This window comes from Poeciliopsis prolifica, unplaced genomic scaffold, assembly GCF_027474105.1.
Source record: "Poeciliopsis prolifica strain line A6 unplaced genomic scaffold, Auburn_PproV2 SCAFFOLD018, whole genome shotgun sequence".
NCBI lineage: Eukaryota > Metazoa > Chordata > Actinopteri > Cyprinodontiformes > Poeciliidae > Poeciliopsis > Poeciliopsis prolifica.
Window position 1 is genome coordinate 6,731,536 of NW_026562393.1, and position 23,363 is coordinate 6,754,898.

The 23,363-nt window shown below is 43.0% G+C and overlaps 1 protein-coding gene and 1 long non-coding RNA gene across 17 annotated transcripts in view; one reads left to right on the forward strand and one right to left on the reverse strand.

Annotated features, from left to right (window-relative positions):
• Positions 1 to 23,363, forward strand: part of nrxn1a (neurexin 1a) — a 95,646-nt gene that overhangs the window by 9,258 nt on the left and 63,025 nt on the right. For 5 of the 16 annotated variants that reach the window (XM_055043174.1, XM_055043176.1, XM_055043183.1 and 2 more), the window contains exons 3-5: positions 153 to 170; positions 717 to 746; positions 1,699 to 1,710. The exons of 4 other annotated variants lie outside the window; for them this stretch is intronic. In XM_055043174.1, the coding sequence (XP_054899149.1) occupies positions 153 to 170; positions 717 to 746; positions 1,699 to 1,710 (60 nt within the window). The remainder of the gene's footprint in view (positions 1 to 152; positions 171 to 716; positions 747 to 1,698; positions 1,711 to 23,363) is intronic. 7 more of the 16 variants (XM_055043175.1, XM_055043178.1, XM_055043182.1 and 4 more) reach the window with 2 other exon arrangements.
• Positions 8,542 to 9,667, reverse strand: LOC129368272 (uncharacterized). The gene is made up of 3 exons (XR_008606832.1): positions 9,519 to 9,667; positions 9,262 to 9,419; positions 8,542 to 8,798 (listed from the first exon to the last, which is right to left on the reverse strand). It is a non-coding gene; the product is annotated as an uncharacterized LOC129368272 (long non-coding RNA).

The following is a 23,363-nucleotide window of genomic DNA, read 5'->3' on the forward strand; positions in this document are numbered from 1 at the left end:
ACGTTTGTGTTGACTTTGCATGCACGATGCAACGGTAACCCCTGGACGGGTGTGCATGTACAGTAAGTAGCCATGGTGACCCTTGGGCTGAGCATGCATGTTAATGAATGTCTGTCTCTCTCTCTCTTCGCCTGGCCGCCACGCCCTTCCAGAGCACAGCTACACTCCAGGTACGTCACATTATCTATCTATCTATTGCACCAATTTCCTTCATGTCTTTTCTAATCTTCCCTTTCTGCCTTTTGTTCCTCATAACATCTTCTATTGTCCATACAGTAGCACTAAATAGCCAGGGTAGAAGTTAGCCAACTTGAGTATATTCTGGGTCTTGTGTTATGTACAATAAAGGGTCTTTGCTGTCATCTGGTAAGTACTACATCTCTTGTTGCAAACATCTGAAGCGGCAATCGCGTCAAGGTTACATAGACATAGACAGATAAATACTGCGCCGTGTACAACCCAGTTCATGGCTGTGTACAAACGTCTTTGTACATACCTGTTTTGTGCGTAGGATAAATAAGTGCATTCAGAATGGTTTTATTCTTACAATTTAGATGACACATATATATATGTCTATATGCACACACACACAGAGTAGTAGCCTCCTCCAGCATGCCACTGACAAACTCCTGCACCATTAAAACACATCTATGCATAAGCACTCACACACTTCATGGTCCTTTGCTGTGCTGACTGTGCTCTTGTCTTCCTTCAAGGTCTGGCAAACCTGATGGCTGGCGACCAAGGTATGGCCTCTTCTTACCTCACTTCCTGTTGTCCTCTGCTCTTCCATCACCCCCAACCTCCTTCTCCACCTCACACCCCTACATTCAAAACTCCTTGTATCCCTCCTCCATCTCATCAACACCTGGTGCGGATGGAAGTTGATTCTCTAGGCACAGAACTCAGGTCAGTCCTTCATGAGATTCTGAATAATTTCGTTATTAAAAGAGGTAGCTTAAATTAGAGATGTCTTTAACCTCTTGACCTGAGATCAGCTTTCACTATATATATATATATATATATATATATATATATATATATATATATATATATATATATATATATATATATATATATATATATATATATATAGGGAAACACATATATACATATAGATTCTAGCTGCTTTACTGGAATTAACTCCAGGTCATGGCAATGGAGCAAAAGGACATGTGACCCACTGACCCATGGATGGCGAATGGTTTGAATTGGTTTTTCCTCTTCATTTCAGTATCCCTTCTCCATATGTTGGAGTCTGACTGTAGCCATATGGTGTGTGTGTGCGTGTGCTTGAATAATGCTTAATACACATGTACATGCATGCCTCAACATAAATCAATGGCAGTTTTCGCTGCACTCCTCCATCGTGCATCAGCTTCCAGCATGTCTCTTTTTATGCCACCATTGGTGCTCAAACGGGCTCCTGATCATACGCCGGCGAGCGCATGTGATCCCGAACAGCTGTTTGCTGCGGTGTTTGTAAAAGGCAATGCTGTTGTACCCCGCAGCCTCTATCTAGTCCATTGTTTTTGAAAGTAGCCCAAAAACAAGAGCCGTAACTGGTCTGCTTTTAGAAAAGAAAAGAAAAATGTTTCTTGACAACCAGAACTCACAGTGCCACCCTTTTTTTGTTCTTTCCCTCTTTGTTCCTGCCCACTTTCCCACTGTTTGGAACACCAACTCCTCTGATTTTAGGAAAACTCAACGGTACACTCATGATTTACTTTTGTGTTTGGCTACTGGGTTGTTGTGGATGGTGAAGACATTGCTGAATGTGTTGACAGGCTCTTGACTGCACACTAAATGTGGAGCTTCTCAGCACCAGATTTTGTGTATTTGAGATAGAATTGGAATGTAACATTTTTGACAAGGTAAGGTGTTGCAGCATGTAAGTGCAAGGGTGTGTGTGTGTGTGTGTGTGTGTTTGCGTGTGCCTGCATGAGTGCAAATGAATGGAAGCTCCAGCCTACTGTGCTTTTGAAAATCTGAAGGTAGGTGCCGCTCGATCATACAGCTCTGCATGACGCTGATGAATACACTGATTGGTGCACATGAAGACAAGCCTGACCGTGACAGGCTATTGTGCTCTCTGATTGGGCAAAAGTAGACATAGTGATGGCTATGCACCATAGTGAGAAGTTGTGTTTTTTTCCCCAATGTGCTGTTTAATAGAAAAAGATTTGTTTAAAATGGCAGCTAGTTGCATCTTGATGCAAGGTCAAATAATCTCCATCCTGGGAGTTATTTCTAACTACACTTGTATCATTGTTTTTTGCTTTGGTCTGGTAAATAAAGGCCTTTGCAAAGGTATTTATACCCCTTGAACATTTTTACATTTGGTCCTGTTACAGCCGCAAACTTCTATTTACTTAATTAGGATTAATTAGACTAACACAAAGCTAGTGCATAGCTGTGAAGTGGAAGAAAAAAGACCAATGACTCCCCATTTATTTTATAAAGAAAGCAGAAAAATAGAGAATCGCATAATTTCTTAAACTCAAGCAGACTGGATTGGGAGCATCTATTAACCTAGATTATGTTTTGCTGCAGATTTAGTCTGAGCTTTGACTAGACCATTCTAACACATTAATATCCTTGTGTATAAAACTATTACATTGCAGCTCTGACTGTATGTTTAGGGTGAATCTCTGTTTAGAGATTTGTATTTAGCTCCATCCATCTTCCTATTGTCATCCCAAAAATGAAAAGCCTCTCCATAGTCTGATGGTGCCACATCCATTTTCACTATGGGTATGATGCATGCATAGTTCTGGCCTTCTTGGTTTTCTTCTATGCACTCATCTGTAACAGGACAAATCTGAAATTAACTGTAGATCTCTGCATCTCTTCCAGAGTGACCTGTTATAAACACTCCTCTTATCTGGCTCGTGACTTTAGGTGCATGGTAATTTCTTTTTGTTGGTTTGAAGTTTTCATCATCAGATGATGGATTGAACACAGCTTTGTCCTTCTATACCCCTTTCTCCTCGACCTTTCTGCGGTGTTCCTTCGCAGAAAGTTTGTTCTCAAACAAACTTTCTTTTTGATGTTTGTTCTCAAACAAAACTCACAAAACAACTGCATTTATACTTAGGATAAACTCACAAATCATGCACAATGTTTACATAAAATCCCCCCAAAATACATTAAAATTTGTAGCTGTAATTTGATGAAAGGTCAGAAAGTTCCAGGGGTGCAAATACTTTTACAAGGCAGTGTAAATAAGCTCATAATTCCAGATTCTGCCTCAAAATGTCTGCTGTGATTCATTCAGGTGGCACAGAAATTTTAATTGCTTGATCTGGCTTATGCTCAGCATTTTAAATCACCTGCTTAGGTACTGACAGGTATTAACATATGTTTGCAGCGTTATTACACAATATATTCTGTGTATCTGTTTGACGGTGCCCCTCACTATGAGCTGTGTTTGGATACTGATAGGCTAAAAGTATAGCTGTTTTATTTTCAACCTTTGAAGTTCCTGTACACGCAAAAAAGAAGGCGTGTGTTTTTGTGTGAGTGTGTTTTTTTGTTCTGCATACTGAGATGTAAAGGCTGTCAAATGGTGCCGACGGAGCCTAGCTTAGGTTAGTTCAGCGTAAAGAGGCTTTTTGAGGAGACCGCAAAGCTGAAATGAGTTTCTTTGAGGGGGTGGATGGGGTGTGCAGTGTTGAAAAGATACACAGCGTGTGTGTGTGTGCGTGTGTGGGCATTAGAAATTGAGAAAAAAGAGACAGCGCGTCTGAGCGACGACCTAAAGAAATGAATGACGGAAGGAGGGGGAGAGGGAAAGAGCGAGAGATAAAGTGAGTCGTCTTCTCGCTCCTGTGATGTAGAGCAACTGGCTGTATCTGCAAAGCGGCAGCGACGGTCCCGCCTGCCCTCCTGGTCCAGTCATTCTCCAAGGGACATCGGCCCTGATGGGGATCCGCAGACCTTTCCCCTCCCCTACAACACACAGTTATCATTCTCTCTGGAAATGATACCCACAGATCACTAATCACTTTGAGTGGGTGAAACGCAACCAATTGTGGAAGGAAGGAAGACAGAAAAGAGGCAGCCAAATTGGATTTTCATAAGTATTGAGCAGCCAAAGGAAGAAGGGGGAAATGGATTTTTTTTCAAAGTATTGAGCAGCAATAATCTGGATGGAAAATGTGCTTAAAGCCAAGTAGCAGATCTAGCCTTTTTTCCTCTTCTCTTTGCTTGGGCTAGAGCTGTGCCAGAAGAATGAGAAATTGCAGATTTTGAATTATTACACACTCACCGGTCACTTTATTAGGTACACCTTGCTAATCCATGTTCACTTTAAAAGCACTTTTTAATTTAGTTTTTGTCAGACTCTTGACTGTAGTGTGCTATGGCTATTATCATAATTTATTTTGGATTAAATTTTAGATTTGACTAAATCTGAGCTGCCACAATCTAACCATAAATACAAACGAATAAAGGAGTGAATTTTTCATTAGTGGGGAAAATTATTTTCTGTGCATCCAGGTTAAATATTTATGTAATGGATATTTACTAAAATTGCACACAAGCAACTCATAAGGTCTCTCATAAGATCTCATAAGATTTAATACCCTCCATATTTGTCTAATCTTGATTCAGTCAGAAAAATATCATTGGTATTATAAGTCTTTCAGCTTTAGTTTTCATTTCCTTGGTCTTTACCGAAACTAGGATAAAACAATGTTCATCAACAAAATCAATACTTGTTAGAACCAGATCGGTACCAGTGTAGTACCAGTTCTGAATGTATGCTTCTTGGCATACATTCAACTTGGTGTTATTCTGAGAGTGTAGTCCATACACTCCATTGCAGTTGTTGAAGATTTTTCTGATGCACATCCATGATGCCAGTCTTTGATTTGCGCTTTTTGACATAGTGAGTTATCCAGTTGGAAGAAGAAATTAAAAGATAGATAAACTGGGTGAAACGCTTAGTTTGTACCAAGGGGTCCAGTTTGAGAATATATTTCCCCAACCATTACACTATTATTACACTGAAATGTTAATACCAGGCAGGATATTTTGTTCATGCCAGTTTTGGACCCTGCAATTAAAATTAATATTGTTGCCCAATGTAGGTGAGACAGTGAATTGTAGCCTCAGTTTCCTATTTTTAACTGGCAGCAGTGACATGTAATGTGGTCGTCTGCTGCTGGAGGTCATCTGCTTCAAGGTTGGAGATGATGTACAACGTTGAAGCCCGTTTAGTCTGTTTTAATTGGAATCTAGTTCATTAGAAAGTTCGTTTGAGGAAGTGTACATGTGTAAAACTCTGATGCTGACCAGAAAAGTGAACTCTGGTCCGCCTACAAACCTGGGTCTCATTTAAGTTAAAGTGGAATTCATTCACACTGTCCTCTATTCACACACACACACACACACACACACACACACACACACACACACACACACACACACACACACACACACAAACATGACGTTGTTTACACAAACAACAATTTACTGGATATTTTCTCTTTCCAAATCAGATTTGCACATAAAAATTTTCTGGCCAGCAAAACCTGGAACAACCATGCAACTTTTAAAATGATTAAAAATCACCTTCTGGTGCTTGCTTTTAACTCCAACAAGTTGTCTCCATCACCTCTCAATGCCTAAATGCATTGATGTAATAATTCAGTCTGATGTGCTATCAGAAATTTGAACAGTTGTACCTAAGAAAGTGGCCAGCGAAATTCGAGCTTTAAGGCACAATGTCAACTTAATAATGGCTGTTTGTTTGCAGCCTGTCCAAATGTTCTCGATATCAATCCAAGAATCTATGCACAACCTAGACATGTGGTCAGCCTCTCTTGAGGTGACCTTTAAAAGTACGTGAACGGACGGACAAACACTCACACACAATAACCTTTAGAGAGAGCCTGCTGAGTGTGTGAGCTAGTGTGTGCTGGGTGTAAATATGCATGAGTAAGGCTGCCTGCACATATTCTTCATGGTCAGTGGATGAAGGCAGGAGAGGGATTGAGGCTGTGTCGGGTTGTGTGTGTGTGTGTGTGTGTGTGCGTGCGTGCGTGCGTGCGTGCGTGTGTGTGTGTGTGTTCTGGGGAGGTGGATTGTGAGTCATGATTTGTGACTCATAAAGCGTCGGCAACCAAAACGGCTCTTTTTAACACATTGTTTTGTGGCAGAAATGCACAGATGGGGGATGCACTCCACTCCATAATGGGGCACATGTTCAATGTCACACACTTTAGATTTCTCTTAGAATTATTTGCTTGAGTTTGTTTTTTCTTATTTTTGTCTTTTCCGCCACCCATGGCTTTGTCCTGGACATATGAATATCCCACAAACACAGAAAAAGCACAGATAGCCGCAGCAGACGAGCTGCACGCTGACTTCACCATATGTGGGGTTGGGAGTGGTAGCAGATGCCAAGAGAAGAACCAGTCAGTACCAGCAACGCACAGCATGTCTCCTACCTCTTACTCATCAGCATGTACAGTCCTAATAATAAATCAGCCACTGAGTATGAAACAAGTTTGACTTATTTTAATTAGTTGAACACACTTTTGACTTACTCCTGTTATAGTCTGTTGGTTTACGAAAGAACCGTAATTGAATTGGCTCTTAATGAAATTAATCTGTTTCTTTTATAGAACTTGGGGACAAAATTTATCATCATATTAGTAAAACCTGACGCTGCAATGTTACTATTGAGTTTTACGATGGCAATATTGATTTAATTTGGCCCAAATTTCCCTCACAACTTTCTTACTTCCCAGCCAGCACACCTAGGTGGGCCCCATATGGGATATAAGTGGGCAGGCAATATGGGTCCCAAAAGGGTTTGTCCACGGTTTCCATGGTGGCCCCACATGGGTTTGCCCAAGTAGATTTTAATGGGTGCTAACTGGGTTTTCAGTGGGTCCCACATGGTTAACTCACAGGCCCATCTGTGGCCCACTAGGGTGCTGTCAAGAATATTTACGTGGGTCCCAATTGGGTCTGAACTGGGCTAGAATATGGGTACCAAGTGGGTTTGTCCACGGTTTCCATGGTGGCCCCACATGGGTTTGCCCAAGTAAATTTTTATGGGTGCTAACTGGGTTTTCAGTGGGGCCCATGTGGTTAACTCACATGAGGCCCATCTGTGGCCCACTAGGGTGCTGTCAGGAATATTTACCTGGGTCCCAATTGGGTCTGAACTGGGCTAGAATATGGGTACCAAGTGGGTTTGTCCACGGTTTCCATGGTGGCCCCACATGGGTTTGCCCAAGTAGATTTTAATGGGTGCTGACTGGGTTTTCAGTGGGTCCCACATGGTTAACTCACATGAGGCCCATCTGTGGCCCACTAGGGTGCTGTCAAGAATATTTACGTGGGTCCCAATTGGGTCTGAACTGGGCTAGAATATGGGTACCAAGTGGGTTTGTCCACGGTTTCCATGGTGGCCCCACATGGGTTTGCCCAAGTAGATTTTAATGGGTGCTGACTGGGTTTTCAGTGGGTCCCACATGGTTAACTCACATGAGGCCCATCTGTGGCCCACTAGGGTGCTGTCAAGAATATTTACCTGGGTCCCAATTGGGTCTGAACTGGGCTAGAATATGGGTACCAAGTGGGTTTGTCCACGGTTTCCATGGTGGCCCCACAGGGGTTTGCCCAGGTTGATTTCAATGGGTGCTGACTGGGTTTTCAGTGGGGCCCATGTGGTTAACTCACATGAGGCCCATCTGTGGCCCACTAGGGTGCTGTCAAGAATATTTACGTGGGTCCCAATTGGGTCTGAACTGGGCTAGAATATGGGTACCAAGTGGGTTTGTCCACGGTTTCCATGGTGGCCCCACATGGGTTTGCCCAAGTAAATTTTTATGGGTGCTGACTGGGTTTTCAGTGGGGCCCATGTGGTTAACTCACATGAGGCTCATCTGTGGCCCACTAGGGTGCTGTCAGGAATATTTACCTGGGTCCCAATTGGGTCTGAACTGGGCTAGAATATGGGTACCAAGTGGGTTTGTCCACGGTTTCCATGGTGGCCCCACATGGGTTTGCCCAGGTTGATTTCAATGGGTGCTGACTGGGTTTTCAGTGGGACCCAGATGCTTAATCCTGTAGGAACAATTCCCATCTAACCTGGATGTGAATTACATTCATAGATATGCAATCTTGATCAACAATCCAAAGTCTAAATTAAAACGTGTTCAAATAAAAAAATAAAAAAAAAAGAGATGAAAAATTTATTTTGCTCAAGGCTTTTATTTAGTAATTTAAAATATTGTCAGGAGTTATTTTTTACCTCACTACAGCAATTATTAGAACTTCATTAATACTCAGGGAATGGTGCCACAAAAAGAAATCTGCAATTATTCACGACATCTTTGAAAATAACAGAAGCTAGTTTACTATAACAAACTTATAAAACAGATCTATAAATATATATCTATAGATGCACACAAATAAAGACACCTACATATTTTCCTACAGGTCTATAAATGTATACATCTAAATACTATCTATATAACTTTATACACATATATTCACATTGATACACACAATGTGAATATACACACCTATATAGATCTTTCACAATACATTTTTGTTAAACATTTTTAAAAATAACCTACATGCCATATGCATGCTTAAATTTGAAATCTCTCATACTTTACTGAAACTGTCCATCTTGAAAGACCTCCCCAACCTGAGTTTGAACTGGCAGTCTCTCTAGTCTATTTCCACTTCCACTCGGGCTCCAGTAAACCACTTCGAGAGTCTTTGCTGTATGCTTGTGTGATTCTGTAGATGGATAATTTCTTTTAAGTCCCCTGAAATAACAAGCAAAGGTAGAAATTGTATAGTGTTTCATTTTAGCACAATGTAACATTCATGAGATTTGCATCTCCCCCTTCATGGGGCAAAAATGCTTGCAGAGATATGCCATAATCAAAAGGACTCTTGAGTCATCATTATTATGTACAGAAACTATATCTTACTGTAAATTTAAAATATATCCATCTATATAAATCAACTACTAGGTTCTATCGTGGTTTTGTGGTTATTTTAATATTGTTGAAATGCAAACAATATTACCTTCAAATTTTTAAGTTCTTAACAACAGTGAAAGAATACTGTTCAAATAAAACCAAAAATTGAAGACTCAATTTTTAACCTAAAAACATTACTAAAAATAACAAACAAAAGCATAAAACAACCAAAATAAATTAACATATGTTTAAGAAAGAAAAGTGAAAAAAAAAAGTTACTCTGACAATAAAAACTGATATTTACCATACAAAACATCAAAGAGACGCAGGTCCAAGAGCTTGTTTCCAATGTTGGCCAAAAAGGTTGAACTGGACTTCCAGTTCATTGGACATGAGGAATCGCACAGCTGGTTGTATTGTGTCATCTAAGGATGCTCCTCCAATTTCTGTAGCCATGGCAACCTTAAGTACAATGACAATAACAGGACAACATTTTGTTTTTGTTCATCAGTTTGTCATTATATCACTCTTATGTGCTTAATTTCACTAACATTAATCTACCTTTTTCAAATCATTATAAAGTGATCTTCACACGCTGATCCTCTTGAAGCCTGCAAAAATATATATTTTATTAGTGCAATATAACATTTAGACTTTTCAAAAAAATAAAAAAATTAAGGCAAAACAGCCTTTGTATAGATTAACTACTGAAGCCTTATATTGCAAAACACTGAACAGTTTTGCAATTATCCTAATTTTTGTTAACGTGACAGGACTAAGACAGTAGTATTACTCTTAAGAGAAGTTTAGAAAATCACTATAAATGTAACTAATAAAGCCTAAAACATTGTACATATAAAAAAATTAGAGCTACAATTAAATATAAGTACATTTCACATAACTGCTAGCTAAATATTGCAAAAATATCAAAAAGAATTTCTTCATCTTTCAATATTTGTTTCAGGCTTGGCCACTGATTGACATGATGGGTTTCAATTTACGGACCCACATGCAGTAACCACACGTTGGATAGGGATGAGTGAGTGATTTATTTACAACAGGACAAAAATAAAATCTATTTCCCGGACATCAGCGGAAGGGTGAGGACCACTCGACCAGGTTGGCCTGAAACGAGAACTTAGTTATGACGGGCTTAGAATGAGTGATCGGAGGGGAAACAGGAACAGGCTTACTTCGGTGCGGGTCTTTCGAGGCGTGGGTGTGAGATGCCAGGTTCCTGAGAGAGGGTGTGCAGCGGTTCCGAAGGTAAATGCGAGGTGGAATGGAAGAGAGCTGGAAGCTCGAAGGGTGGAGTGGAGGCAGTGGAATCGGCGGAGCGAGCAGGCGGGTATTCACTGGGTGAGTTCTCGAATGAGGCGACAAAACCCCTAGGATCGAACAAACACAGAGACCAGGTGACTTCTAGTAGACACAGAAACATTCTCAGAAAACTGTTCACAACAGGAGAGGCCAGAGTGACTACCGGTGTATGCAACCATCTAGACCAGTAGAATCTTCAGTCAATCTAGCGTAGACTGAAGATTCTGCTGCCTCCACCTGTGCCAAGCTCCACGGGCTCCTCGCTGAAATAAGATGCGACACTCACATACACACACAGGAACCCTGACACTGATGACTACTCTAGACCAACACAATAGCGGCAGATTGAAATAAACTATGACAAACAAAACGCTTTAAAGTGTCACACAACAATTAAAAAAAGAATTTAAAAATATGAACTACAAGCCTTCATCCTATTTACAAAAAACCTTTTAGGCCCAATATACTGAAACCACATGGGCCCCATATAGTGTTCCCATTTCTGTCCCATGCCCGGTTAGCCCACGTTAATGCTGAATTGGGCCCATACATTTAACCCAATTGAGCCAAACAATATGAGTCCCATTTCGGTTAACCTTTTGAGCCTCACGCAGTTGGCCCAGATAAAACCCATGCCCTCTTATCATTACCTATATAGCCCAAAGCTAAACGATTCAATGCAGTTTTATTGAAAAAAACGACAATAATAATCTTGCATGGGTCCCAGCCAAACCAGCCTGAATCCATACATGAGACCACCCATGCATGCTGATGTGACTGTGAGAAAGATTATTAAAAGCCCAAGTACATAGAATGAAAGCACAATAGTTACTCTTTTTAAATCATACAAATGGTTTTATTGTGTCCAGACACTTTGTAACAACCTCTGCTAGCAACATAGATTCTTCAGTGAACCGATTTCATTCTGCCTCGTTGGCGCTCAAATGAACCAATGGCAGCTCAACAAATAGAATGGCGGCGGTATTTGAAAATGGTTTGGCCCACAACGCTGCGTTTGAAATCGGTCTGCACTAAATCTGCTTATTGTGTGTAGCTGTGTGTGTGTTAGCAATATCAGAAAAAGTATCACCCTAAAGAAAAGCAAAAATAACAATAACAATTAAGTCTCTTTTGGGATACTGTCGTCCGATTTGTTACGAGCAACAATTTTTTTAACAAGCGATTTAAAATCTCTCCCTAAAATTTGGTACTAGGTAAAACAGAAGAAATGTACTTACAGATTCTTTCGTAGATCAGCCAACAGGCAGACTCCGCGCCAACGGACTGATGAAGAGAACAGGCTTGATTTTGAAACCGCATATCCATCCGCGGGTCATTTTACGTTTTCCAAGAAACACAAGATTAATTTTTGAGAGTGCTACATCGGTTTAACAAATGTAAAACCGATGTAGCAAAAGTTCTCAATGTAAATAAATACATTTCGTTGTCCTCCTTATTCAAATATGTTTTGGAACTATTTTCTTCAGTGGATGTGTAAAGTGCCTACCGGTACTTCAATTCACCAACCTTTATTGGCAACGGTGCCTCAGAGCAAACAATGAACAAAAGGTAATTGGAACCAAATGAATCATTAACAGAAATGTTACGTTTTTTTATTTTTTATTTTTATTTATACTGATGACTTGGAAAATGTTTGCAAATATATGAAAAAACAGATGCTCAAAATTTTACTCTTGTCTCTCACTTGCTAATGAGTTTTGTTTATTTTCTAAACATTTTGTGATATTTTTCACAATGGTCTGATCTGAACTATTTGTCCAAATAAAAATTTAAATCTTGCTGCGAACAGGCTGCAGTAAACTCTATGGATGTCTAAACATCCAATTGATAAAAAATAATAATAAAAATAAAATAAAAAGTTATTATTATTAAAAATAAAACAAGGACTAAAGCTCAACCATGACCACTCTGTGCTTAATTTTGAGTAAGCACCAGAATATGAGTTTACGTAATATTTCAAACAGATTATTTCAAAAAAATGTTTTAAGACATTCAGACTGCAATAATAAAATGAAAAAAAAGTTAGGGGTTCAAAGTGTAGCAAGAGCAATACTGAACTGGCTTTTGCTTTGACATACAGTGAAAAGTTTGAAAGTGACAGGGTAACCACATTGTCGATTAAAATGTTCTACAATTTTGTCCCATTTAGACCATGAAAAAAAGTACTAGGGGCTACATTTTCCTGCCCAGGTCCAACCCATGTATGGTTAGCCCATGCTCATGTCATGTTAGTTTAATGTGGACAGCCCACATTGGGCTTCTCATGTGGGGCCCATGATACTGAAACCACATGGGCCCCAAATAGTGTTGCCCATTTCTGTCCCATTTCCAGTTAGCCCACATTGTTGCTGAATAGGGCCCATACATTTAGCCCAAATGGGCCAGCCCATAGGGGTCCCATTTTAGTTAACCATATGTATCCCATGAGGTTTGCCCAGATAAAACCCATGACCACTCATTACCCATATGGCCTACTACAAACCCAAGGGGGCCCACTCATGCGTACTGGCTTGGAGACTGGACTGGACTGTTCTAGCATAAAATAATAACATGAAAAAATGTTAAGGGTTCAAAGTGTGGCTAGAGCAATACTGAACTGGTTTAAAAAAATAAAGCATTGTAGAATTATTTTTAATGTTTTAATATCCTGGTCCTCTGGAAGCCTATTGTTTGTAAATGAGCCAGGCATAGATATCACACAGTGAACATGTTTTAGGTTCAAACATTAGGAAGACATGGATGTTCTGTTCTATCAGCAAAATATATCCTTGGGTGATCTCCAAGACGAGGTCACCTTCGTCCTGGAGACCTCGACAATGGTCAAGGTCACCAACCTTTACTATCGTCGAGGTTTCCTACAAGGAAAAAATTAAATTCTACAATTTACCTTACATCAACTCCATTAGAGGCCAGCTGAGTAACAATTGCCTTGGCAAAGACTATAAAGCTGACATCTCGGGTAATTCTTTCCAAGTTTTGAGAATCTTGCTCTTGCAGCTTGCTTTGACATACAGTCAAAATTTTGAAAGTGACAGGTTAACTACAGGGGTTGGACAATGAAACTGAAACACCTGGTTTTAGACCACAATAACTTATTAGCGTGGTGTAGGGCCTCCTTTTGAGGCCAATACAGCATCAATTCGTCTTGGACAAGTATGGGGCCAAGGGAATGCCATGATATGGCAGCCCACACCATCAATGATCCACCCCATGCTTCACTCTGGCATACAACACTCTGGCTGGAATGCATCTTTGGGCTTCTCCACACCGTAACTCTCCCGGATGTGGGGAAAACAGTAAAGGTAGACTCATCAGAGAACAATACATGTTTCACATTGTCCACAGCACAAGATTTTCGCTCCTTGCACCATTGAAACCGACGTTTGGCATTGATACGAGTGACCAAAAGTTTGGCTATAGCAGCCCGGCTGTGTATATTGACCATGTGGAGCTCCCGACGGACAGTTTTGGTGGAAACAGGAGAGTTGAGGTGCACATTTAATTCTACCGTGATTTGGGCACCGTGGTTTTATGTTTTTGGGATACAATCCAGGTTAGCACCCAAACATCTCTTTAAGACAGCTTCATCTTGCATCCACAGTTAATCCTGTTAGATGTGGTTCGTCATTCTTGGTGGTATGCTGACATTACCCTGGATACTGTGGCTCTTGATAATCACAAAGACTTGCTGTCTTGGTGAACAATTTGCCCTCTTTTGAACTCCAGTATGTCCCAAATAATGTTATGTGCATTGCAATATTTTGAGCAAAACTGTGCTCTTACCCTGCTAATTGGACCTTCACACTCTGCTCTTACTGTTGCAATGTGCAATTCATGAAGATTGGCCACCAGGCTAGTCCAATTCAGGCATGAAACCTCCCACACTAAAATGAGAGGTGTTTCAGTTTCATTGTCCAACCCCTGTACATTGTTCTACAATTTTGTCTCATTTAGCCCACTTAAAAAAGGACTGGGGTCTACATATCCACACCCAGGTCCAACCTGGGCGTGGATATGTACTGACCACACTGAACCCACAGTGGGTTCAGTGTGGTCAGCCCACATGGTCTCCCCATGTTGGGCCCATGACATGAGCCCATGCTGATGTCATGTGGGTTCAGTGTGGTCTGCCCACATGGTCTCCCCATGTTGGGCCCATGATACTGAAACCACATGGGCCCCACATAGTTTTGCCCAGTTCTATCCCATTCCCAGTTAGCCCACTTAAAAAAGGACTGGGGCCTACATATCCACACCCAGGTCTAACCCATATATGGTCAGCGCATGCTGATGTCATGTGGGTTCAATGTGGTCTGCCCACATGGGCTTCCCATGTTGGGCCCATGATACTGAAACCACATGGGCCCCATATACTGTTGCCCAGTACTATCCCATTCCCAGATAGCCCACTTAAAAAAGGACTGGGGCCTACATATCCACACCCAGGTCTAACCCATATATGGTCAGCCCATGCTGATGTCATGTGGGTTCAATGTGGTCTGCCCACATGGGCTTCCCATGTTGGGCCCATGATACTGAAACCACATGGGCCCCATATACTGTTGCCCAGTACTATCCCATTCCCAGATAGCCCACTTAAAAAAGGACTGGGGCCCACATATCCACACCCAGGTCTAACCCATATATGGTCAGCGCATGCTGATGTCATGTGGGTTCAATGTGGTCTGCCCACATGGGCTTCCCATGTTGGGCCCATGATACTGAAACCACATGGGCCCCATATACTGTTGCCCAGTACTATCCCATTCCCAGATAGCCCACTTAAAAAAGGACTGGGGCCTACATATCCACACCCAGGTCTAACCCATATATGGTCAGCCCATGCTGATGTCATGTGGGTTCAGTGTGGTCAGCCCACATGGTCTCCCCATGTTGGGCCCATGATACTGAAACCACATGGCCCCCATATACTGTTGCCCAGTACTATCCCATTCCCAGATAGCCCACTTAAAAAGGACTGGGGCCTACATATCGACACCCAGGTCTAACCCATATATGGTCAGCCCATGCTGATGTCATGTGGGTTCAATGTGGTCTGCCCACATGGGCTTCCCATGTTGGGCCCATGGTACTGAAACCACATGGGCCCCATATACTGTTGCCCAGTACTATCCCATTCCCAGATAGCCCACTTAAAAAAGGACTGGGGCCCACATATCCACACCCAGGTCTAACCCATATATGGTCAGCCCATGCTGATGTCATGTGGGTTCAATGTGGTCTGCCCACATGGGCTTCCCATGTTGGGCCCATGATACTGAAACCACATGGGCCCCATATACTGTTGCCCAGTACTATCCCATTCCCAGATAGCCCACTTAAAAAAGGACTGGGGCCCACATATCCACACCCAGGTCTAACCCATATATGGTCAGCGCATGCTGATGTCATGTGGGTTCAATGTGGTCTGCCCACATGGGCTTCCCATGTTGGGCCCATGATACTGAAACCACATGGCCCCCATATACTGTTGCCCAGTACTATCCCATTCCCAGATAGCCCACTTAAAAAGGACTGGGGCCTACATATCCACACCCAGGTCTAACCCATATATGGTCAGCCCATGCTGATGTCATGTGGGTTCAGTGTGGTCAGCCCACATGGTCTCCCCATGTTGGGCCCATGATACTGAAACCACATGGGCCCCACATAGTTTTGCCCAGTTCTATCCCATTCCCAGTTAGCCCACTTAAAAAAGGACTGGGGCCTACATATCCACACCCAGGTCTAACCCATATATGGTCAGCGCATGCTGATGTCATGTGGGTTCAATGTGGTCTGCCCACATGGGCTTCCCATGTTGGGCCCATGATACTGAAACCACATGGGCCCCATATACTGTTGCCCAGTACTATCCCATTCCCAGATAGCCCACTTAAAAAAGGACTGGGGCCTACATATCCACACCCAGGTCTAACCCATATATGGTCAGCCCATGCTGATGTCATGTGGGTTCAGTGTGGTCAGCCCACATGGTCTCCCCATGTTGGGCCCATGATACTGAAACCACATGGGCCCCACATAGTTTTGCCCAGTTCTATCCCATTCCCAGTTAGCCCACTTAAAAAAGGACTGGGGCCTACATATCCACACCTAGGTCTAACCCATAGATGGTCAGCCCATGCTGATGTCATGTGGGTTCAATGTGGTCTGCCCACATGGGCTTCCCATGTTGGGCCCATGATACTGAAACCACATGGGCCCCATATACTGTTGCCCAGTACTATCCCATTCCCAGATAGCCCACTTAAAAAAGGACTGGGGCCCACATATCCACACCCAGGTCTAACCCATATATGGTCATCCCATGTTGATGTCATGTGGGTTCAATGTGGTCAGCCCACATGGGCTTCCCATGTTGGGCCCATGATACTAGAACCACATGGGCCCCACATACTGTTGCCCAGTACTATCCCATTCCCAGATAGCCCACTTAAAAAAGGACTGGGGCCCACATATCCACACCCAGGTCTAACCCATATATGGTCAGCCCATGCTGATGTCATGTGGGTTCAATGTGGTCTGCCCACATGGGCTTCCCATGTTGGGCCCATGATACTGAAACCACATGGCCCCCATATACTGTTGCCCAGTACTATCCCATTCCCAGATAGCCCACTTAAAAAGGACTGGGGCCTACATATCGACACCCAGGTCTAACCCATATATGGTCAGCCCATGCTGATGTCATGTGGGTTCAATGTGGTCAGCCCACATGGGCTTCCCATGTTGGGCCCATGATACTAGAACCACTTGGGCCCCACATACTGTTGCCCAGTACTATCCCATTCCCAGATAGCCCACTTAAAAAAGGACTGGGGCCCACATATCCACACCCAGGTCTAACCCATATATGGTCAGCCCATGCTGATGTCATGTGGGTTCAATGTGGTCAGCCCACATGGGCTTCCCATGTTGGGCCCATGATACTAGAACCACATGGGCCCCACATACTGTTGCCCAGTACTATCCCATTCCCAGATAGCCCACTTAAAAAAGGACTGGGGCCCACATATCCACACCCAGGTCTAACCCATATATGGTCAGCCCATGCTGATGTCATGTGGGTTCAATGTGGTCAGCCCACATGGGCTTCCCATGTTGGGCCCATGATACTAGAACCACATGGGCCCCACATACTGTTGCCCAGTACTATCCCATTCCCAGATAGCCCACTTAAAAAAGGACTGGGGCCCACATATCCACACCCAGGTCTAACCCATATATGGTCAGCCCATGCTGATGTCATGTGGGTTCAATGTGGTCAGCCCACATGGGCTTCCCATGTTGGGCCCATGATACTAGAACCACATGGGCCCCACATACTGTTGCCCAGTACTATCCCATTCCCAGATAGCCCACTTAAAAAAGGACTGGGGCCCACATATCCACACCCAGGTCTAACCCATATATGGTCAGCCCATGCTGATGTCATGTGGGTTCAATGTGGTCAGCCCACATGGGCTTCCCATGTTGGGCCCATGATACTAGAACCACATGGGCCCCACATACTGTTGCCCAGTACTATCCCATTCCCAGATAGCCCACTTAAAAAAGGACTGGGGCCTACATATCCACACCCAGGTCTAACCCATATATGGTCAGCCCATGCTGATGTCATGTGGGTTCAGTGTGGTCAGCCCACATGGTCTCCCCATGTTGGGCCCATGATACTGAAACCACATGGGCCCCACATAGTTTTGCCCAGTTCTATCCCATTCCCAGTTAGCCCACTTAAAAAAGGACTGGGGCCTACATATCCACACCCAGGTCTAACCCATATATGGTCAGCGCATGCTGATGTCATGTGGGTTCAATGTGGTCTGCCCACATGGGCTTCCCATGTTGGGCCCATGATACTGAAACCACATGGGCCCCATATACTGTTGCCCAGTACTATCCCATTCCCAGATAGCCCACTTAAAAAAGGACTGGGGCCTACATATCCACACCCAGGTCTAACCCATATATGGTCAGCCCATGCTGATGTCATGTGGGTTCAGTGTGGTCAGCCCACATGGTCTCCCCATGTTGGGCCCATGATACTGAAACCACATGGGCCCCACATAGTTTTGCCCAGTTCTATCCCATTCCCAGTTAGCCCACTTAAAAAAGGACTGGGGCCTACATATCCACACCTAGGTCTAACCCATAGATGGTCAGCCCATGCTGATGTCATGTGGGTTCAATGTGGTCTGCCCACATGGGCTTCCCATGTTGGGCCCATGATACTGAAACCACATGGGCCCCATATACTGTTGCCCAGTACTATCCCATTCCCAGATAGCCCACTTAAAAAAGGACTGGGGCCCACATATCCACACCCAGGTCTAACCCATATATGGTCATCCCATGTTGATGTCATGTGGGTTCAATGTGGTCAGCCCACATGGGCTTCCCATGTTGGGCCCATGATACTAGAACCACATGGGCCCCACATACTGTTGCCCAGTACTATCCCATTCCCAGATAGCCCACTTAAAAAAGGACTGGGGCCCACATATCCACACCCAGGTCTAACCCATATATGGTCAGCCCATGCTGATGTCATGTGGGTTCAATGTGGTCTGCCCACATGGGCTTCCCATGTTGGGCCCATGATACTGAAACCACATGGCCCCCATATACTGTTGCCCAGTACTATCCCATTCCCAGATAGCCCACTTAAAAAGGACTGGGGCCTACATATCGACACCCAGGTCTAACCCATATATGGTCAGCCCATGCTGATGTCATGTGGGTTCAATGTGGTCAGCCCACATGGGCTTCCCATGTTGGGCCCATGATACTAGAACCACTTGGGCCCCACATACTGTTGCCCAGTACTATCCCATTCCCAGATAGCCCACTTAAAAAAGGACTGGGGCCCACATATCCACACCCAGGTCTAACCCATATATGGTCAGCCCATGCTGATGTCATGTGGGTTCAATGTGGTCAGCCCACATGGGCTTCCCATGTTGGGCCCATGATACTAGAACCACATGGGCCCCACATACTGTTGCCCAGTACTATCCCATTCCCAGATAGCCCACTTAAAAAAGGACTGGGGCCCACATATCCACACCCAGGTCTAACCCATATATGGTCAGCCCATGCTGATGTCATGTGGGTTCAATGTGGTCAGCCCACATGGGCTTCCCATGTTGGGCCCATGATACTAGAACCACATGGGCCCCACATACTGTTGCCCAGTACTATCCCATTCCCAGATAGCCCACTTAAAAAAGGACTGGGGCCCACATATCCACACCCAGGTCTAACCCATATATGGTCAGCCCATGCTGATGTCATGTGGGTTCAATGTGGTCAGCCCACATGGGCTTCCCATGTTGGGCCCATGATACTAGAACCACATGGGCCCCACATACTGTTGCCCAGTACTATCCCATTCCCAGATAGCCCACTTAAAAAAGGACTGGGGCCCACATATCCACACCCAGGTCTAACCCATATATGGTCAGCCCATGCTGATGTCATGTGGGTTCAATGTGGTCAGCCCACATGGGCTTCCCATGTTGGGCCCATGATACTAGAACCACATGGGCCCCACATACTGTTGCCCAGTACTATCCCATTCCCAGATAGCCCACTTAAAAAAGGACTGGGGCCTACATATCCACACCCAGGTCTAACCCATATATGGTCAGCCCATGCTGATGTCATGTGGGTTCAATGTGGTCAGCCCACATGGGCTTCCCATGTTGGGCCCATGATACTGAAACCACATGGGCCCCATATACTGTTGCCCAGTACTATCCCATTCCCAGATAGCCCACTTAAAAAAGGACTGGGGCCCACATATCCACACCCAGGTCTAACCCATATATGGTCAGCCCATGCTGATGTCATGTGGGTTCAATGTGGTCAGCCCACATGGGCTTCCCATGTTGGGCCCATGATACTGAAACCACATGGGCCCCATATAGTGTTGCCCAGTACTATCCCATTCCCAGATAGCCCACCTAGTTGCTGAATAGGGCCCATGCATTTAGCCCATATGGGCCAGCCCATATGGGTCTCATTTTAGGTTAACCATATGTGTCCCATGCAGTTCGCCCAGATAAAACCCATGCCCACTCATTACCCATGTAGCCCACATCAAACACAAGTGGGGCCCACTCATGCGTGCTGGCTGGGTTCTTTATCATTTCCGTGCTCCTGTCACTTTTCTCCAGATTTAGCATTTCGAACTCTGTAATTTGCATCAAATGTGGACATCAAGGGCATCGAGAGTCCATTTCATTGGCTAAATATGTTTCTTCCAAACAGAGCTTTAAAAATGACAATCTACTAAATATTGCATCCAAGCAGTCTATTGCAGATGCAGTATTGCAAAAATTTATATTCAGAGATGCTTTCCCTGGTGGAAACCAATTTCTGTTCTCTTTAAGGTCCAAACTGCCATGTCTTGTTTAAACCAAAGACTATTGCTAAAAAAAAAGGGCTCAGAGTTTTATTGATGTAGTACTTTTGAATCTAGCAGAAAAGGTAATAAGGACACAATTATTCCCATTTACACATCAAAGCACTCATTCATAAGCTTTGAATGGAAAAAGTGCATCAAAAAACAGGCTGTTGTAAACTGGAAATGTTGTAAGTTCTTCAGTTTGATGCATTTACTGAATAGGAAAAGATCAGACAGATTGAATGATCCACCTTTAATGATTTTACGTTTGTGACTGCAAATGAAACTTAACTGGAGTCATAATACAACAATGAGAAACTATGAGATTATGTGAAGATTTACTGTATTATTGTTTCTTCATTTTTTGTTTTTAATTCGAATCTTGATGGTACTAAGTCAGGTTGAAAGTACATATCATGTGATTGGACTGAAGTGGGATGCAGTTCAGATGAATCTAGATTGACACCAATTGAATGGTTTATATTGTTATTATTATTATTATTGAACCTTTTTGAATTTTGTTAGGTTGTAACCTAACAAAATTAGGTTACAATTTTGTTAACCTAATTTACACATTTACATATGTAAATATTACATATGTAAATATTTAAATTTACATATTTACATATGTAAATATGTAAATAAAAATCTTAGAAGTGTGGTATGCATTTGTATTATCCTTCCCCGATGCAGCAAATGCAGTTAAATGGCCTTTCACTGCAGTGATGTCTCCAAGTCCTTGGGAGATGTCTCTATTAGCTTTCTAAATATTGAATAGTGATATTTTGTGATTTTTAAGTTTAGAATTGTCTTTTGCTGCTTCCAAAAGAAAAACTATTACTTTTTCCTGCTTCTCATGAAGGCATCCATTCCCACAGCATAATGATGTCACCACTTTGTTTTAACATGGGGATGGTGTTTAGAAGTGGACTTGGTGTGTTCATTTTCTGATTCTCTGTTCTGCATAAAGGGAAACAAGCAAATTCTTTGAGATGTTTTAAAAAAAGATACATATTTGTTGGTCTCTTTAGCTCCTCCAGTTACAACAGACTGATTGGCTGCTTCTCTCAATGCCCTAATAGCCAGACCTGTTTGTGTAGATGCAAAAATAAAATTTTCCTAGAATACAATGAAGTTTGTGCTTGACAAAATTTAGAATGGTCCAAGATCTTTCAATTTATCAATCTCTCTGTCAGTTTGCAGTCAATTATTTTTGAGAACCTATAAAATATTTCCCCCCATTTTTTCTTGCTGAAACATATAACATGTCGCATGTTACCAGAAACATAATTATCAGAAAAAAAAATTATATTCACAAAACTTCTTAATCAGCAGAATAGACTGCATAATTGTCAATGAAGGATCCTTACTCGACAAATTAGTCGGTAATGGTTGCGTAATCTCACAAGATGAGCAAATGAGCAGTGTCCAACACAAGACGGAGAAAGAGAGAGACGCTTGGTGTTGAGAGGCAAGTGTCTGTTGATTGGCTTCCTGCCTCACTGACTGGCGTGAATTTGGATTTTGATGGCCACATCTTGAGCTGTGAAAAAAACTGTCCCCTCCGGCCGTCAACACTCGAGAAGCAATTGGTGCAAAGTTGTTGGGTTTTTTTACTGCGAGATGCGCAATTTTCCTGGATTTTCCTTCTTGTCTAATGGGACTAATTCTGCCTCCTCTCAATTTTGCTAACACACATTACAGTAGAACGCTCATTATTGCTTAACACCCATGCAACTCTTGTAATGAAAGTCATAGCGCCACATACAGAGTTCTGCTCCCACTTTATCAAGGAAATACACAGCTACTAGTTTCAACAGGAGAGATGTGTAATCCCACTGATAAATGTAGAGTTTTTTCCCGGTAATTGTATGCAATTATCATCCTGTTAGGACGCGTACATATTAACACCTTTAGCGTTTATTGCTACTAATAAGGAACAGACAAAACCGACGGTTTTTGTAATCGTCTAAAAATATAAGACATCAAACAGACACCACAGTTTTTCAGAGGATGGAGGAGGGGGGAAAGATAGAGCGGAGACTGGGAGGGAGTGTGCAAGGAGGATAGGGCATGAGGAGTGTGGAAAAGTGATGGTGAGGAAAGATACGAACGGTTTCGGAAAGCGGGAGAAGAGAGGTGGAAAGAGAAGGTCGGCGATGTACATGGAGACAGGGAGGGAGATAAGACTGCGGCGTTTCTCAGCAGGAGAGCTGCATCTCTCCTTGGGCTCAACAACACGACAGTCTCAGAATCAACCCGGATGGCTTTCATCAGCGATGCAGATTCCTCAAACAGCACTGGCACACACACGCACACACTTGTCCTTTTGGAATGAAATAGGAAGTCTAGTGGGTGCTCCAATTGTCTCTTACCTGCTCCAGCAATTTCCATCATTTCTGGGCGGGTGCTGGAAGTAGCGGCCCAATTGGCGATTCACTCCAGTACCCCATCTGGCATTTTGTGTTCATTTCTTTGCCACTTGCCAAAACAAGAACATACACACGGTGATTTAGAGTGCTTGTTTGGCATTTAGATAATTGAAATAGCCACAATACTCATTATGGTCCTATTACATTACCTTTATGAAAATATTTCCTTATGCCCTCATTATTTGTTAACAAGCACTTGAAAAA